General features: G+C 39.7%; 2 protein-coding genes across 2 annotated transcripts; both read right to left on the minus strand.

Moving 5' to 3' along the window:
- Nucleotides 1-1,180: 1,180 nt before the first annotated feature.
- LOC129104777 (sterol 26-hydroxylase, mitochondrial) lies at nt 1,181-11,137 on the minus strand. Its single transcript, XM_054615619.1, has 9 exons — nt 10,898-11,137; nt 10,168-10,349; nt 8,541-8,740; nt 7,750-7,947; nt 4,961-5,124; nt 4,251-4,417; nt 3,998-4,079; nt 3,705-3,905; nt 1,181-1,312 (listed from the first exon to the last, which is right to left on the minus strand). The coding sequence occupies exons 1-9, from the start codon at nt 11,135-11,137 to the stop codon at nt 1,181-1,183; spliced, it is 1,566 nt and encodes a 521-aa protein (XP_054471594.1).
- A 2,238-nt stretch (nt 11,138-13,375) lies between these two features.
- On the minus strand, nt 13,376-18,649 carry LOC129104546 (mitochondrial chaperone BCS1). The gene is made up of 7 exons (XM_054615269.1): nt 17,967-18,649; nt 17,624-17,763; nt 16,981-17,175; nt 16,440-16,503; nt 16,143-16,315; nt 15,745-15,862; nt 13,376-14,000 (listed from the first exon to the last, which is right to left on the minus strand). Exons 1-7 carry the CDS (start codon nt 18,284-18,286, stop codon nt 13,751-13,753), a joined length of 1,260 nt encoding a protein of 419 aa, XP_054471244.1. The 5' UTR covers nt 18,287-18,649; the 3' UTR covers nt 13,376-13,750.
- Nucleotides 18,650-18,683: the final 34 nt, after the last annotated feature.

The following is an 18,683-nucleotide window of genomic DNA, read 5'->3' on the forward strand; positions in this document are numbered from 1 at the left end:
TAATTTCCTGACAGATTGTCAATGATGCTCATGACTTTGTTTTCCAGCCATCTGAACTTGAACCTGAATTTAACTGTTATCGTTTTCTCATGTTATCTGTAACTAGATTGTGATCCATCAGAATGTGGGTGGTGAGTTGACGTACATTTACTGTGATTGCTTAGCAGCTGGCAGACTCCTTGAAAAAGTTTGACTCAAAATGCGCCCTTGATCGTCGTCCAGCTAAATGACATTCAGAGTGGAGTTTTACGAGAAAAGAAGGTCTAAGAAAGCTGTGGAAGGAATCCTGTAAACAACATTCCCCATCAGTTTTATGATTAGCTGACCAAGGCTTACCTCCGTTGTTTACATATGCATCCCATCCCTCAGGAACCGTTGCAGTTTAACAAATTGGCAGAAAAAAAAAAAAATGTATTTATTATTACATACAGACAGAAGAAGAGATCGCTCTTCAGATTCATCCCATCGTCTTTATTTAAAGGCAGCAATGTGAGTATTATTGATGAATACAAAAGGTGTAAGGCTTTATTGTGCTTTAAAAGTTAAACCACATGGTCAGACATCTGGTATATTGAATTTGCTATGATAAGAATGGAGTTGATTCACATTTAGTTCACACATGACACACATGACAATAAATATACAATTCAGGTTTTGTTCTTCTTTGAGTAGAGTCCTACCTCCTTTGTGAAAGTGTTATTTATGTAGGTGTTAATTATTAAACCATGAAATGCAGTGCCAACTTTGATATGAAATAGAAATGAGCCAGGTGCAAGGCAAGAAACAGCAAAATACTGATTAGGAAATATGATTTTACATCATGCTCTGTTTTGTCATTTCTTATCTCATTCTCAGAAAGCATGATGCTCTTCTATGCATTCTGCAAGGTCCGGTCTGTTTGAACAATCGCCACGAAATGCTCAGTGGTTCCATAGTTGCTTCAAAATATTGAATGGCAAGTAACTTTGTGATGTCCTTTTTTTGTAAATGATATAGAGCATTTTTTTAAGAAAATACATGTTTGCATGATAATAATAATCTGCATTTTATATTTACTTGCTTTTTTTAATACCAAAAGTTCCAAACCTGTCACTCTCTCTTAATACATCAGATATCCTTAAAAATATAAGCTTTTCATTAATTTTACCCATTTTCATTCAAAGAAATATGCAAAAGAAAATCATGCTGTGTGTCCACATCCTCGGTCCACAAAGTGTAGGCTTATTGGTTGGTCTGGTACCAGAACAGTGCGGTTGATGCATTTCAACTCTCCCATGTTGGGGTCTGGTTTGATCTCAAACTGCCTGATTACCTGGAGGAAAAAATATTATAAACATTATTAGACCTGACTGAATGTGGCTACGTATATTAACACATTGGCCTTTTATACTAAAAAACACTTAGTATTAAAAGGCTACAGTTCAGTCTTTTTTCCTTTTACATACTGGAACAAATCTAGCAGCTAAAGAGATTTTTTTATCGAGACCAAAATAGGGCTAATATCAGCTGAATAGTGGAGTTATTTCGGCTGGATTTATAAACACAACTCTTTGTTAACATATTTTCCCTTCCCCAACTTTTTGTTGTAGATGTATGTCATTGTTTTTTCTACTGCTGTCATGTGGCAAAAAAATAATAATAAAACACATCTTAAAGAAAATAACTTATTGTATGACTATCAGTTTGGTTTCTTCTACCTCTATGGCCCTGGTCCAATTAGTTAACAGAATATCTTCAACAACAAGGAACTCACAATTGGAGTGTTCATTGATTTATCCAAGGCTTTTATTAAGCTACAGGCTCATGGGGTTTCTGGGAAAATAAGGTTTAAAAGTTATCTATGTAGTATCAACTGTCAGTGTTTTTTCCTTGGACCTCTTTTATTCCTTATTTATATTAATGATTTGCATTTAATATCTGGAACAAATAAAGATGAACACAAGTTGATAGATCAATGAATAGCGTCTTTGATCGGCTGGATAACTGGTTCAAATTCAACAAATTATCCCTTAATGTAGAGAAGTGTGCTTATATGAAGCCTAAAAATATTATTCTATCCGATCCTATCCAGCCAATTTTTATGGCGAACAATGCACTTGCTAATGTTTCCAATGTTAAGTTCTTGGGGTTTTTAATAAGTCAGTATTTAAATTGGCTAGAAACATTGGGGTTATTAGACAAACACAACAAGGAAAATTTGTTAACATATTTATCCCTTTATATCCTATGGTCTTACCAAAACCAGTTAAATTCGATTTTTCTGTTTTGTTAGATCTGTAACCAACTCCAGATGTATGTCATTGTTTTTTTTCCAGTTTTTCAATAATTTACTTCCTTCTTCTTTTAACAGTTTTTTTATAACTACTGCTGTCATGTGGCAATGAGTGAGGCTTTTAACTTACTCTGACAATAAGATCGTCTGTAAAAATCACATAAGATCCATAGTCACCAGACCAGATCTGTAGATCTCCTTCACCGGCAATTTTTCAGAACAAATCTAATAAGCTACTCTACGTAAACACTCATCTTTAGCTACTTTCAAAAAATATCTTAAAATGTACCTAATTTTAAAAGCCTATGATAATATGATAAACTGAATGTATGCTGTATTGTCTTTTACTTTGCTTTTTTAACAATTATTGAGTGAGGCATTTTAACTTAAATCTTCTTGACAATAAAAACTAAACTAACTAAACTAAACTAAACAATGAGATTTTAACTCTGTAGTATGATCCTCACATACAGTGGCACAACTTCAACATTTGAATTATGTCTTATTCATTAAGACTAAACTAGAGTTAACAATTCAGAGTAATGCTAATCTAGTTTTGAGAAATCACAACAAAATACAATTGTCTTACCATTAGTGTTTCAACAGACTCTTTGTGTGTCTTAGGTAGTCTGATTCCAAACATTAAAGAGCCCTAAAACTCTTTATTACTTCAACTTATTACCATTTATTTATTTTGATCACGTTTTTCTATGCTGAAGTGGGAAGGGCTCAGCTGGCATGTGGCAACTTTTGAACCTGAATCTGATGATAGTTGGCAGAGTGCTTTGTCACTGTCTTGATGAAGCAGTTTCTTAAAGTTAATCTTTTAATAAATAGGTTCTAATATTGTTTGTTTTTTTACTTCACTCATGAATATTAAGTGTTCAAAAAATGCAATAGTAACCTTTAAGCATATACCAAGTCAAGTGGTGTGAGAAAGAAACTAGACTGCATTTCCTATTGGCTCTGTTTTTAAACTATAAAATCTAGCCCATGACTGAAGGTCGTTCCTATTGGCTGTTCTACAAATGTAGATGCTTCTGCACTTCCCTTCAGATTAATGGATGAATATCCTGCAGGAAAACTTGCTATTCCAGCATTGGAAACAATTGGCTACACAGCAAAGCAACACTAAAAAAAGAAGACTGGCTCAAAATAGAGTCTGACAATATTGGCAAAGTATTTCAGAGATTGAGAGAAAATGTTGTTAATAGTTCAGCCTTCTGCTAACTTGTGCTAATTACAGCTAGCTCACAGCTACTGTTAGCAGAGGTTAAACTATTGGCAACATTTTCTCATTATCTCTGAACCCGGAATCACAGTATGCCTACTTTCAAAGCAATGTTTTACAGTTGTTTGATTGCATGAAGCTCTACATCAGGTCATGTGTATTACGTAGATGCTGCAACAGGTTTTCCCACTTGTCACTTACCCGAAACAGAACCAGATACATCTCAAGCTCAGCAATCCGGCGACCGACACAGCCTCTCACTCCATATCCAAAAGGGATGGAGGAAAAGGGTTTTGGCCTCTCACGGCCATCACGGAGCCATCTCTCTGGTTTAAATGTAAACGGCTCTGGGAATGTGTCCTCATCATGACTGATGGCATAGTGACAAAGCGTGAAAGCGGTCTGGGGAAACAACAGTCAAGAGATGAAATACTGAAACTCTTTGTAATAAAATGACTTGAAAAAAGTTGAAAAAAACCCGAAAGGAGACGCACTTTCTTTGAGAATTGATATCCACCAATGGCAACATTCTTTTCTGCAATGATCCTTGCATTCATAGGAACAACAGGGTACATCCTGAGGAACAATAATAGATCAATTAGTTGGTTTAGGCTGTTTTTTGTTGCTGACTGATGCAGGACAAGTAAGAGATGTAAAAAAAGTGGACCCTTAAATTTAGAGTTGTGCTCTGAGATGGCTGATGGCTTCTGTAGAAGTTCAACACCATAACTCTCTAACAGGACTTACCTCAGGGCCTCCTTGACAACAGCCCTTAAATACTGCATCCGGGTGACCTCAGCAGCGGAGGGGCTCCGGTCCGCTGGCACCAGTGTGGACACTTCTTCGTAAAGTCTGTCCTGGGTTTGAGGGTACTTGGACAGCAGGTGAAAAGTCCACGTGAGGGTGTTGGAGGTCTTGACAACAAAGACAGGACATTAAGTAAACAGGCAGTGACATGCACACCATACGTGCATAAGAGAAATGTGGAATTTTAGGCGTTTTCACTGTATTCTACAGCTTTCACCCTTTTACTTACTAGTACTATTGGTATTGGCAATGGAAATAGAAGGAGGGATACTCAAAATTTAATTTGTGAACTAAAACTCTTATTAATGGTAAAACTATAAATATCGCACAGTAAAAGTCCTGCAATAAAATGTTTACTTCATGTGAAGCGTAAAAGATAGAAATTATCAGCACAATGTACTTACATCTACTTAACGTATGTTAAGGTTGAGCTTTCAATACTGATATGATGCTGGGTGAGAGTGAGCAGAATATTTATTTTAGTCATTACAGCTAACGGACGCATATTACATATTCACCGCCCAGTTGTTTTTTTTGCCTTCTTCTGTCATGTTCTGTTTTTTTTCCTCATTTGGGAAGGAGGTCCGAGGACTTTATTTAAACAATCAGAAGCAGGCCTTAAGTTACAAAAGGTTGAGTGTCACATTCACCGTGTCCATTCCAGCTAATAGAAGCTCAGCGATGCTGCCATACACATCTTTAGTGCTCATCTGAGTGTTTGAGAGGAGGTATGTTAGGTATTCGCCCTCCACATCATGGTTGTTGTCCACACGCTGCTGAATGACCTCCATCTTCTTGTCAATCAACTCTTTAGCTAAAATAGGTGCAGAAATGGAAGTGTTGCATTTTAGTGTTCTCAAAAATGTACTCTTACAAAATAGAAAATTAAAACCGTTTCTACTTGATTTAAAGGTAAAATAAAAGGAAATGTAATGGTTTTGGAAAGCACACAGTCTAAATAGACAAGGAGAAGAGGGTGATTAAACACAGGCGGAACATATCAGGGTGGGTCAAAGGCGGGCAAACACAAAAAAACAGGAGGTAAAACCAGACATGACACATGAGTAGACTGAACTTTCAAAATAAAATAGAACCAGGACCATGACAGTTAAGTAAATTGACATTTTGGGAGCCATGCTTTTTCATTTTCTTGAAGAAGATTGATACTTCTGTACCCTTATTATAAAGCTATATGTTTCTTCCTGTTCTGTGCCAGCTAGCGTTAAAGTAGCTTCATATTAACCGTAAAAAGACTGGTATTAAACGCATAAGCATACGATACTGTTCAAAAGTTTTGAGTCAGTTGTTATATTGACGTTTTCTTCTTTCCTTCAATGTCTGTTTTAACAGATCAAGAGAGTAAAGCCACATAAAGCCAATATATATACATATATATATATATATATATATATAAGACCACATGTACAGTTTACATTTGAAATAGTTTTGGCTCACTCCTCTGCAAAATCGGCACATGACGAGTAACTCAGAATGTTGGAGACAATGTCAGGTCAACAATGCTGACCACTTTCATATATTTTGGTCCTGCTCTATACTCTCCACCTTTTGGAAGAATATCCATCAGACTTTAGAGGAATTATTCAGAACTGATATCCCTTATAGATTTGATGTTCTATATCTAGGGAATATCCCATAAAAGCTCTGCTCCCTGGATAGATCCCTTATGGTTATTCTGTTAGCTGCAGGTAAAAAAGCGATAACCCGCAAGTGGCTAAAGCCCCAGGCTCCCTCAACTGAGGACTGGATAGACATTGTCCAGCAAATATACACGATGGAGAAACTGACATACATTCTCAGACTACGCCAAGACATATTCCACAGTACATGGTCAAGGTGGCTCAAATTTATCAGGCCCCTGAGACAGGACTTTATATGAGATACTGTACATTTGTGTCATTCCTCCCAGTTGTTTTGTTTTGTTTTATGTTGTACACAGTCTTAAAAAAAAAAGAAAAAGAAACTCATGTAAAGTACCTTTCAGAACTACAGTACTTGAATAAGTGTATCAATCTTCTCTGTTAGTATATCTCCTTGTTGCTGTTTTGGGTTTGTTTTTGTAATTGACTCTGGCGTATAAATAAAGGTTGAATAGAAAAGAAAAAAGAAATAGTTTTGGCTCAAAAAGAAGAAGAATTGAATGATTAAAACTTGGGGAGACTTGCCTTGGGAGCTGTAAAGCCGCTGGGTCAAGTTCCCATGCGGATCAAGCACGTAATGTGGATCGGTAGGTGGAGAGGTGCCAGTTTACCTCATTGGCAATCACGAGGTGCCATTGCGCAAGGCAACAAAAAAACTGCTCCCCGGGTACAGAGATAGATTTCTTCTATTCTTATTGAACTATTGTTCAGAGGGATCTTTGTTGCTTTCAGCCTTATTGATTTACCTTCTGGTTGAACCATTGGACAGCGTTATGTTCTCCATGTACAAAACAAACCCTTCATACAAAATAACATCCACTTGGAAACAGGACTTTATAAAACCTTAAAGCATGAAAGCCAATTCAGACATAAAGAGCAGAACTCTCAGCCATTTGACTGGACCCAATCGAGCTTTTGTGGCAGGCCGTTCCAAACAATATAGACTATATATGATATAAGAAATGGACAATGTCACCATGAGGTCATCAACTGGTTTGTGGACAGTTGTTTTGAAGCTTCGAGTTTAGCATTTTGGCTGTCACCATCTTGTTTTCTTGCAACCAGAAGTGACAGAGTGCGGGTGGAGCTAAGTCCAACCAAGCGCTAAATAAGGAATTTAAAGGCGAGAGGTTACAATTAACTTTCCTGATCTGAAAACACACTGTGAAAGGGTTCAAGTTGAAAGGCGAGAAACGTGGACAACTCCAACAAGACTGGACAGCACCATGTTAGCAACCTGCCAATCACAATGTAGCCACGGCCTAAAGCATACTCTGCTTTATCGTCTATTTTACTCTTATCGCGACCTTAATTTACTAAATGGCACCATGCTGTTTTAAAGAGGACTTGAAACTAGAGAATAAGACAATAAACTTGTGTTTACAATGTTTACTGAGGTAATAAATCAAGTGAGAAGTAGGATCATTTGCCAATAGACTTCTATACAATCTGAATTATTTTTGTAACATGAGCAGTCGCCCCCTGCCGGCCATTAGAAAGAATGCAGGTTTAAGGCACTTCAGCAATGGCTTCACTTTTCAGACCTGGGGGTTGCCGTCCGTTTTTAAACCTTTAACGTTATTGTATTTCCCAAAATGCCTAACTATTGCTGTAAAGGAGAGTTGATCAATACTGATTGCGGTAATGATCCTAATATTGACCAATTAACTTTTTTTAGTTACAAGAACACCATTGTGCATTATGTCCACAGTTGTCTCACACTTTATTACATTATAAACTTTGCTCATAAAAGTGCTATGGAGCAACAGAAATCCACTCACCAAAGCTGAAGATACCCTCCCAGCCTGCAATGTAGCGCCCCCAGTAAGGTAGCAGACTGCGGCTCCACTTGGGTATCAAAAACGCAGCCATGTTGTTGGAGAACATCTGGGCTATGGCGTTAATGAAGTCTTGTGTACCTGCAGGGATTTCCTTCTCCAGACACCCAAGCCTTGTCTCAAACAGTATGGAGGCAATACCTGAGTGGCAAAGGTTACAATTTAGGATAAGAAATGATCAGAGAACATGTCTGCAAAACTGCTCTTCCTCAATATAAGTTGAACTCAAACAACAACAAGCAACAAAAAAGACGCCGGAATGAAATTGTATTAATTAAATTGTAATATTCAAAAGGGCCAGTGTGAAGCATTCAGGGGACAAACCTATTTGCAGAAATGGATTATAATATGATTAAGTATGTTTTCTTAAGTGTGTAATCACCTAAACATAAGAAATGTTATGTTCTCTTTCTCAGAATGAGAGCTGGTCCTTTTGATTGTGTCCGTCGTGTTTCTACAGTGGCCCAGAACTGACAAAACCAAACACTGACTCTAGATAGGGCCATTCATGACGACCACTGTAGTTCTCCAACATGATTGTCACAGAAGTTTAAGTTAGTTGCAATCTGCAAACACACCGCTAGATGATGCCAAATCCCACACGCTGGCCCTTTAATTAATTGATACCAGTATACAAAAATGTTTTAATTTAGTTTGATTTGAATGATTTCACCATTTAGTTTATAAGTGCACGTTATAAATGAACATGCACCATGTATAAGTTGTCTACCTACCCTCTAGTGAGACGTAATAGAGCTCATTGGCCACATTTGTCACCAAATCTCCCGTCGGGCTGCTCTGACGCAGGAAGTTGATCCTTTTAATGAAGTCCGTAACCACGTCATTGATAACAGCATCATACTGTGCAGAGTCTTTTGGATGCAGCATGCGCTTATTCAGCATCACCCTCAGGTTGTACCACTTCTCCCCCTCCCTGGGAACAAATACAAAGTCACAATGAGAAAACAAAACCAAAGCTAATCAGGTTTCAAAAAATGTGAGATTTGAATTATCTATGTTATTGTGATATAAATGCCAAAATTGTGACATTTCTTTGTCAACATCTACGGTACACTCCCTTTAATGAATGTGTGGTGAATGATTCTCATTCTTATAGTGAAGTACAAAAGATGGTGTCTCTTCATCTAAAAGAAAATGTATATACTATACAATGTAAGGGACTGCTTTCTGACATGGTATACCATTTCTTACTGTTGATGTTAGGCGATTCACACTGACCAAAATGTGAAGATGTGACATGAGCACAAATACAGCAACATTCAACTGAGGTAAAATTAACTAAAATAATAAAACACTACTTGAATGGTCCTTTTTGTTATAGACGTTTTGACCCATAGTAGTAGGAAAAGGGTATAACATGAAAGGTGATAAATCCCGAATTCAGAGCGTTTTTATAGCAGGAACGATTATTTGCTCTGCAAAGCTAAAGTGGAGTAATTGAAATAAAAGAAATATTGATTCATTACATTTTTTATATGCTATTTAAACATTTTGTAGTTCATGATTCTACATAAACTTACATAAGAAAATGTTGTTACAAATTATTACTGAGTTTATTTAGTTAGTTTAGTCAATTAGACATTTTTTTTTATGTCCAGGAGGAAAAGTGCTGAACCAGTGTTTATTTATAACTTTTTGGCTTGTCGCTAGATTTGGGAAGGAAAGCAAAATTTCATCAAGTTAAGTTTTTATCTAGCCTCCATATCCTGACTGATACTGGGGTCTTGAAAAACAAAGACAAAAGCAAGGTCTGCTCTGATTGGTCAGCTAGCCCGCTCTGTTGTGATTGGTCAACATTTCACATTTCAAAAAACTCTTCCTCTGGAACTTCAGCTCCGTCTCTCTCTTTTTTTGTTTGAGGGCCAAACTAGCCGGAAGGAGTTTTACGTCACTTCTGTAACATTGTGACCTCATAAAGTTATGGAAGTGAAGGAGAGAATTCAATCGAGCCGTTTCAGGCAGCTCAGGAGCGGTGAGTCTGAGGGGGAGGGTAACTCCTTTTAGGCATGGACTTCAGGTTTTACACTCTACAAAGCTTTTACATGTACAAAAATATATATAACACACTAAAGAAGAGGGGAAAAGTGGAAAAGCATAATAGGGCCACTTTAACCAAACCCAATAGGCAAAGACTGTTGGTGATGCAAATATCAACCTTTCAGTCTGAAAGCGGTCTCTAGCAGGTCACCGTCAATCCATTCCTTTCACATGACAGGACTTTGCCCTGGAAAGCCCTTATGTAAGTTTTACAATTTATTGTTTACACATGGGACAGCTGTCTCCGGGAAAAATGGGAAAGGAGCATTTCTGAGCACATAATACAATGTTTGGAAGTCTCACTCTGTGAAAGGCCCATAGCCGAATCCTCTCATATCCCGATACTCTTTCCACACTGTCATGTCTCCTCGGGTAGGGAACTTCTCGTCGTTCCTCAAGACGTCCTCCAGCAGCTTTGGAGTGTTCACGGCAACTGATCCGAGTCCGTCTCTGTATATGGGCCCATATCGCTGCTTCTCATAGATCTGAAGGTAGGCAAAGTAAATGCAAGAGAGATGGGTAAACAGAGAAACCTTTGTGTCAGCAAACTCAAGGAAACAACTTGAACTGCTGCTACATGAAGCCCTACAGCTGTATGTCAAAATCAATCAACAAAGTTTGAATACCAGTCCCATAAATCAAATGTAATGTGTTGTGTTGTAAAAAAACAAAACTTTGCACACGTATAAAGCCAATGAGCAGATATCACAGGTGGGACTGAAAGCCGGTCTCTTTGCGGAAAGAGGTCCTGCAAACATTCAGATGAGACTGGCTGTTATCTTGAGGTTACTATGGGAACGAAGGTAAATCAAACAGCATGACAATTTGTGTGATGCATTGTTGCAGGGGAGAAATGCAGTCACTCATAGCACACCCTAATCCCTGCAGATCATCAAGATTTAGTTGCGCCCAAGATTCATCATCAGGCATTTCTGGAATGCACATCGATTAAAACAGTTGTACATCACTGTGGCATAGACCTGCTGAATATGTTTCATCCAGAAACCATGTAGTTCACTGCAGCCTGGCTTACCTGTAGCTCATGCAACCGGTTGTGGAAACCCTGAAACACCATCCTGTAAAGTAGCTCAAAGAAGCTGACTTGTGGGAGGTCCTCCACGGTCCGAGGCTTGTCCTGGAAGGCAGACAGGGCCTCGGGGGCAGAAGAAGGGCCTCCCAACCCCCTGAAACAGACCCGGGCAACGAGGTTTGGGCCTCGCAGCAGCCAGCTTCCATTCCTTAGCATCATACTCCGGGACAGCCATGCAGCCATAGTGAGAGCAGAATGGAAAATATACGGCTCTTGTTACATCCAAGAGACTAGCTGAGCAGGGAGGGGCCATGTCTTACACAATGTTTAACCCTTCCAGCACAGCTGTCAAGGATCAACCAGGGGCAAGGGGCCAGTCCACCCATACAGTGGGTACGGAAAGTATTCAGACCCCTTTAAATTTTTCACTCTTTGTTTCATTGCAGCCATTTAAAAAAAAAAAAAAAACTGAAATATCACATGGTCATAAGTATTCAGACCCTTTGCTGTGACACTCATATTTAACTCACATGCTGTCCATTTCTTCTGATCCTCCTTGAGATGGTTCTACTCCTTCATTGGAGTCCAGCTGTGTTTAATTAAACTGATTGGACTTGATTAGGAAAGGCACACACCTGTCTATATAAGACCTTCCAGCTCACAGTGCATCTCAGAACAAATGAGAATCATGAGGTCGAAGGAACTGCCCAAGGAGCTCAGAGACAGAATTGTGGCAAGGCACAGATCTGGCCAAGGTTACAAAAGAATTTCTGCAGCACTCAAGGTTCCTAAGAGCACAGTGGCCTCCATAATCCTTAAATGGAAGAAGTATGGGATGACCAGAACTCTTCCTAGACCTGGCCGTCCAGCCAAACTGAGCAATCGTGGGAGAAGAGCCTTGGTGAGAGAGGTAAAGAAGAACCCAAAGATCACTGTGGCTGAGCTCCAGAGATGCAGTAGGGAGATGGGAGAAAGTTCCACAAAGTCAACTATCACTGCAGCCCTCCACCAGTCGGGGCTTTATGGCAGAGTGGCCCGACGGAAGCCTCTCCTCAGTGCAAGACATATGAAAGCCCGCATAGAGTTTGCCAAAAAACACATGGAGGACTCCCAAACTATGAGAAATAAGATTCTCTGGTCTGATGAGACCAAGATTGAACTTTTTGGCGTTAATTCTAAGCGGTATGTGTGGAGAAAACCAGGCACTGCTCATCACCTGCCCAATACAATCCCAACAGTGAAACATGGTGGTGGCAGCATCATGCTATGGGGGTGTTTTTCAGCTGCAGGGACAGGACGACTGGTTGCAATTGAAGGAAAGATGAATGCGGCCAAGTACAGAGATATCCTGGAAGAAAACCTCCTCCAGAGTGCTCAGGACCTCAGACTGGGCCGAAGGTTCACCTTCCAACAAGACAATGACCCGAAGAACACAGCTAAAATAACAAAGGAGTGGCTTTAACAAGTCTGTGACCAATCTTGACTGGCCCAGCCAGAGCCCTGACCTAAACCCAATTGAGCATCTCTGGAGAGACCTGAAAATGGCTGTCCACCAACGTTCACCATCCAACCTGACAGAACTGGAGAGGATCTGCAAGGAAGAATGGCAGAGGATCCCCAAATCCAGGTGTGAGAAACTTGTTGCATCATTCCCAAGAAGACTCATGGCTGTACTAGCTCAAAAGGGTGCTTCTACTCAATACTGAGCAAAGGGTCTGAATACTTATGACCATGTGATATTTCAGTTTTTCTTTTTTAATAAATTTGCAAAAATTTCTACATTTCTGTTTTTTTCTGTCAAGATGGGTTGCTGAGTGTACATAATGCGAAAAAAACTAGCTGAACTTTTTCGATTTTAGCAAATGGCTACAATGGAACAAAGAGTGAAAAATTTAAAGGGGTCTGAATACTTTCCGTACCCACTGTACATCTGCAGTTCAGAACTCAATTGCTGATAACCCATTTTTTGTGTGTTGGATAAATAGCAAACTATGTAATTCTGAGTAACAATATTTCACTAAAATGCATGGTAATGGTAATTATATTGTAGCCCTGCGATAAACTGGCGACCTGTCCAGGGTGTACCCTGCCTTCGCCCATTGACAGCTGGGATCGGCTCCAGCCCCCCCCGCGACCCTTAACTGGATAAAGCGGTTACGGAAGATGTATGTATGTAATGGTAATTCTTTCATTTAAAGAAATATACGTGAACCACTAAATAACAAAGCTAATAGTTTGTAGGATTTCTTGTGTTGTCTTGTAGTATCTGCTTACTGTACTTGAAGGCTTTTGGCCTGACAGTAACAATAATTACTGGAAAAGGCTACATTTCGTGCAGAAAAGAGCATCAGGAAACCCAAAACACGCTAGATTTAACTGTTGTCACACATCAGCCTGTGCAATAAAGACTTGAATAACTTTGGGACATGTAGCAGGACCTTGTCCTGTATTGGGTGACGCTTTAATTAACATGTGGGTTACGAACTGTACCTTTAAACTTGCAGGTTGAAGATGAGAATTTCACATCCCTTGCATGTTATGTTTTGGAAGCATTTTTGCAGGAATAATAGTACACCACGTTCATAATCTAAACTTTTCTGCTGCCCGTTGAGAAAATCCACTGAAGCAGCTACAGCCTCGATCCCTTGCTCAAGGGCACTCCATGATAGTCTAAGATGGGTAGCAAGTATGTGCCTTTCACATGATGGAATGCACTCCAACAGAATTGTATTTATTTTGTATCAATCATAAACTGCATGTACAGTTTATGCACATCTGTCTTATTAATACTTTGAATGTTTTTCACATTTATCTTTAATAAGTAATCAGTCTTCAAACACTTAGCAGTCCCTTTCATTAATTAATTTGCTCAACATTGTCTATAGATCCTGCAGGGTCCATTTTGTGCAGCAGAAAGTGTCCTTGCACCTGGGCGGCGCTGATCTCAGGGTGGACGGCCAAAACATGCTTCGCAAACCGCTCTCCTTCAGAGGAAGGCTCGTCTGGGTAGAACCGCCGGAACATCTGTGTAAGCTGCCAGTGTGTGCAATGGCCGATGTACTGCTTCAGGTCAACACGGCCGGGTCGGATCAGCGCTGGGTCTAACCTGTGTGTAGAGATTACAAGCAAAAGTGGCAGTTAATGTCACTAAAAAGACAAGGGATGAACAGATTCATCGGTCCAATCTTGCCGTTGGACTGCACTGCCTGGACACGACTCTGGCATGACGTAAGAGGGCAGCAGGTGCCGTGTGCACGTGTGGTTCGTTTACAGATAAAAGTGAAAGAACGTGTCGGCCATCTGGGAGTTTCACAATTGCCCAATCCCAATGTCCCCCCTAAGGCCGTAAACCCTGAACCCTCAGGGACTTACTGACATCACCTGGTAAATGGATGAGTGTGAGAGACTGTAAGGGCTTGAAACAGTGAAATAAGAATGGGACGCACTTTGCTGCAACATATTATGTTACCATGACAACGTCCCAACGTTATTTATTTTTATACTTTTTACTCCTCCAGGCTCTTTCCTCACAAGATGAGGTTATTTCAAATAATGTATTTACTCGTTTTTTTTGTTAAAAAAAAACCAGTTTCCATTCCTCTGATTTCATGAGATTTTATGTTTCACCTTTAATCCTTAAATTTATGAGTAAATGCAATATGCCAGGCTGATCACACATTTGCCGTCCTCTTTGTTTATCTTCTTTTTAAGTCTGCAAAATAACAAAATAAACAACAAAACATCGCTATAGGCACAAAAAGTTCTTGTACATATCAGTGTCTTTGCATCCCTAGAAAATACTCCTAAATGTATATAAACTCACCAGTGAAATATCCAAGAACACATTTAGGCGGCCATAACATAGCTTGTATCGTTCATTTTAAAAAGATAGCAATGTAACTTGGTTAATATTATAGTTTTAATTATAGTTTATAGTAGTTTAAATTAGTTTAAATATTCTAAAGCTGCATTATGTGATACTTTTAGCCACTAGGGGGTAGCATAACAAGCTGATAACACAACAATGACATACGGTCACCTTATAAAGCTGTATAAGCTAACTGCTGCTTCTTTATACATCCATCCAGGAGAGCAACATTAGCATTCACATAAGTCCAATTTTCAGTCTCCTTTTGGCTGTATTTTGTTCTGCATCAACTCCTGAGAAATATATAAATCTGCTAAATACTCCACTATGCTCACCATGAAGTCGTTAACTTTGTCTTATCAGTGGATGCTGGGCAGATACCATATACTGGATTAATCTCAAGCTAACTGCAGAGTTAGTTAATTGTTCTCTGTGGGTTTAGCTCTACGATTTACATTTTTCACATTACACACAATCATTTCATTTGTTAATATTAAAAAAATATTTACTGATGCAGCTTAAAGTGTTTGCTTTCTATTAGTTATATTTATTAGATTTCACTTACTTTGTCGTTTTTTGTTAGCTAAATGTATAGCCTAGGGAGAATGTTTTAATTGGTTTCAGTTTTTTGTAAGATTTCCACAGGTATATACAATAAGTTGAACTGATCTAGGAGCAGCTTTGTAAACAATTATCAAACAGAGTCTAGCTGCTGAACTTCTGTCATGTCGTTGATGGGCATTTGTGGATGTCTTGACATATTTTTTTCTTAAACTTCATGATTACTAATATCAGCAACATAAAAAAAATAACACCAAGGTATACTTGCATTTAAAAAAGGTATACCTTTCCTTGCTATTTGATTTAAATTTTGCTCATAACTAACTGAAGTCAAAGATTTCAGCTTTCCTGTTTAGTTTTTTTGCTTGGACAACAACACATATCATAACTACTGTGTTTACAAACTCTCTTCCATCAGTACCTGTCAATGAAGTTGGTGGTCATAAAAACTATTCTGGCCTCAGATGAAGCCACTCCATCCAGAGCATTAAGCAGGCCACTAAAGGTCAGTCTCCCCATTCCCTGGTAGGCCAGAGGGTCTGGGAAGCAAAAGAAAAAAAGGGATTTGAAAGTCACCCTCAAAAGAATATGAGACTCAAAGACCGTCCGTCTGAACAATCACAGCTTTAAAAGTTACCACAGTAGTTAATTCTACCTCTTCTACACCCCAAAAATACAAATGAATGAAAACGTCTCATGAGTTAAAGTAAGCAGAGGGATGAACGTGTTATTTATAGTCATATTGATATAGATCAACTTCTTCTTTATTTTATGTTTCTGACAACAAAATCCCAAACCAATGATTATTCCGTTACTCACTCTCCGTGGGAAGCAGCTCTCGGCTGATAAAGGCTGCATCTACATCCTCCAACAGTATGATGCTTTGCTGCGGTGCCACGCTCAGGAGGTGGTTCAGACGGTCATCTGAAAGGCTTTGGTCACTCAGACTCATCAGACAGATGCTGTAGCCCAGCTCGCCTGCCAGAGCCGTACTGGAATATGATAAGCAACAAAGATGAAGGTGAAATTGCACCCAAGCACAAGTCAACAGCCTGTCTTTCAATCAGAAAGACCCTAAACATGAAGCGTAAGAGCTCAAATCCAAAGCAAACTCACATAAAACTGCTTTTTCCACAACCTGGGGGGCCATACAGCAGATATCCTCTTCTGTAGGGTATGCCTGCATTGACAAGAATATCAACAAAGTCACACAGAACCCAGAATAACTGAATAATTCTTCCACGTTTAAAAAAAAAAAAGAAAACATGACCTATTCGGAACATCCCCGTTATTTTGCATGTTTTAGTTTTTAACAACAATTTGTACGTTTCTTCACTGCTACCATTTGCCAAGCATACTACCATTTATGAAATTCAGATAGCGGATTAATATTATCTGTGTTTCATTTATTATGTTTTTGTTTATTTTTTCCCAAAGGTACCTCTCTCAACTCTTAAAATGTAGATGTCAAAGTGTCAGTGAATGCACCATCATGAAAGACTTGATAAGACAGGCTCAACACCTCACAACAATAATGGTCATGATATGAAAACTTGAGTTATATTACACTCTAATATAAAAATAAAACAACTAAACACAACTTATTATGCACTGAACGAATGAGTTTAAACTCGTTGCTAACACCAGGATATTCTACCTCTGTCTGTGTACCACTTGGGGTTCCCAATGAATTCCTTCACATCGTCTACGATCCTTTCGGCCAAGCCTCCCTCCAGGACCACAGAGCTGAGGGGTCTGCGTCGCCGTGGAAACCCAAAGGGCCTCCAGTCCCCGCCCATGGCTGTGTACATCACTGTCCTTCCCTCTTCCTGCTTCAGGGCAAGTTCTCTTGCTGCAAAACATGATTGGCAACTGTATTAAATGGATTCTTCACGGTAATGGATGCAACACAAGTCAAGTGTGTTGCAGCTCTCATACGGCAAGCCTCTGGGAGATTACATTACATTACATTACATTACAGTCATTTAGCAGACGGTTTTATCCAAAGCGACTTACAATCAGTAGTATGTTACATATTATTCACCCATTCACACACTGATGACAGGGCTACCATGCAAGGTGCCACCATCAGACTCTAACTAACATTCATGCAACATCCAGTCCACACCGATGGCAAGCCTTCAGGAGCAACTTGGGGTTAAGTGTCTTGCCCAAGGACACATCGACTGCCGAAGCCGAGTATCGAACCACCGATCCTCTGAATGGAGAACTACCTTGGAGATGTGTGTGGGGGGATGTGTGTGTGGGGGTATGTACTGTGGACATTCGTAAACATTTACCTTCTTGTAGGATATTAAAGAAAATTTGTCTGTCTCTGCCTAAAGCAGTGAAGGTTACGGACTCCCACGGGGTTCCAGTGTGCAGATCCACCATCTGCTTCTCTCTGGTCCTCTCCACTCGGATCCACTTCCTCCCATACCTGCAGAACACAACAGATCACAGTGTCAGAGGATGTACCGTACTGTGCTGCCTAAGAAAATTGTAATTGTAGGTATCATATATGTATTTTTATGACATCTTCAACCCGATGTACAGCTTTAAAAAAGGGTCATCAGTTTGTTAAGTGTTTTTATACCATGCTGAGGTGAGGTTAAAGAAGTATATTTAGAGAACTCTTCTGACCAGATGATGTGGTTCCCAGGGCTCGGGTGGAAGTCAAACTGTGTGTGAACCCGCCCGCTCTCATGTGCCAGGTAGGAGGTCTCCACGCTCAGGTGCTGAGTGTGCTTGCTGTGCTTGGTGATCCAGCTCAGCAGCCAGTGGTAGCTCTTGTCCCTGCTGGGGACCTCCAGAGTGATCATGTAGTTCCTGCGGAAGAAGATCATTCCCACCTGGGCACCTTTCCTGGCCACTGCCAACGCTGTCCCAATCCCAACCAGTCCAAAGCCAGCCCCAAAGTACGGGTTGTCCTTCAGGCTGTCCAGAAAGTCTGACAGGGGCATGTTGCTGATATCTGCTCACCCCCCAGTGGAATCAGACTATATAGTTGTTATAACTCTTTGCACAAACTCATTTGAGCTGTATTAAAGCCCAGACTGTTTGGAGAAGTATGGTCTCTGTCAGTAGCCGAAGAACTGCTGCCAAGCTGGGGAATCTTTAGATCTAATAACATTGGTGCTAGTTTCTAGTGATACATCCGGTCATGTTAAATAATTAGCTAATGCGACTGACGACTTGCCTTCTTTGTCTCCAGGCTGTCGTTTCCAGTGTACACCGTTAATTTGAATACAGCAACAGCTCAACCTACTACAATCCCCATGCGTACAATGTGATGATGTGGTGCGCAGTAGTGACAGCGACCTCTACTACACTTCCTGTGTTTGACAAATATCCTTCCGA

The sequence above is a fragment of the Anoplopoma fimbria genome, chromosome 16 (assembly GCF_027596085.1).
Source record: "Anoplopoma fimbria isolate UVic2021 breed Golden Eagle Sablefish chromosome 16, Afim_UVic_2022, whole genome shotgun sequence".
In the NCBI taxonomy this organism is placed as follows: Eukaryota; Metazoa; Chordata; class Actinopteri; order Perciformes; family Anoplopomatidae; genus Anoplopoma; species Anoplopoma fimbria.

Excerpts from the sequence above, each read along its gene's own strand:
- LOC129104777 (XM_054615619.1), bottom strand. The coding sequence starts at position 11,137 with ATGGCTGCATGGCTGTCCCGGAGTATGATGCTAAGGAATGGAAGCTGG. Across the intron at positions 5,125-7,749 it reads GGAGGGTATCTTCAGCTTTG|CTAAAGAGTTGATTGACAAG; the intron begins GTGAGTGGATTT and ends CACCTATTTTAG. Across the intron at positions 4,418-4,960 it reads TATTAGCTGGAATGGACACG|ACCTCCAACACCCTCACGTG; the intron begins GTGAATGTGACA and ends TTTGTTGTCAAG.
- LOC129104546 (XM_054615269.1), bottom strand. The coding sequence starts at position 18,286 with ATGCCCCTGTCAGACTTTCTGGACAGCCTGAAGGACAACCCGTACTTT. Across the intron at positions 15,863-16,142 it reads AGAGCTGCTTCCCACGGAGA|ACCCTCTGGCCTACCAGGGA; the intron begins GTGAGTAACGGA and ends TTTGCTTCCCAG. Across the intron at positions 14,001-15,744 it reads ACCACCAACTTCATTGACAG|GTTAGACCCAGCGCTGATCC; the intron begins GTACTGATGGAA and ends CTCTACACACAG.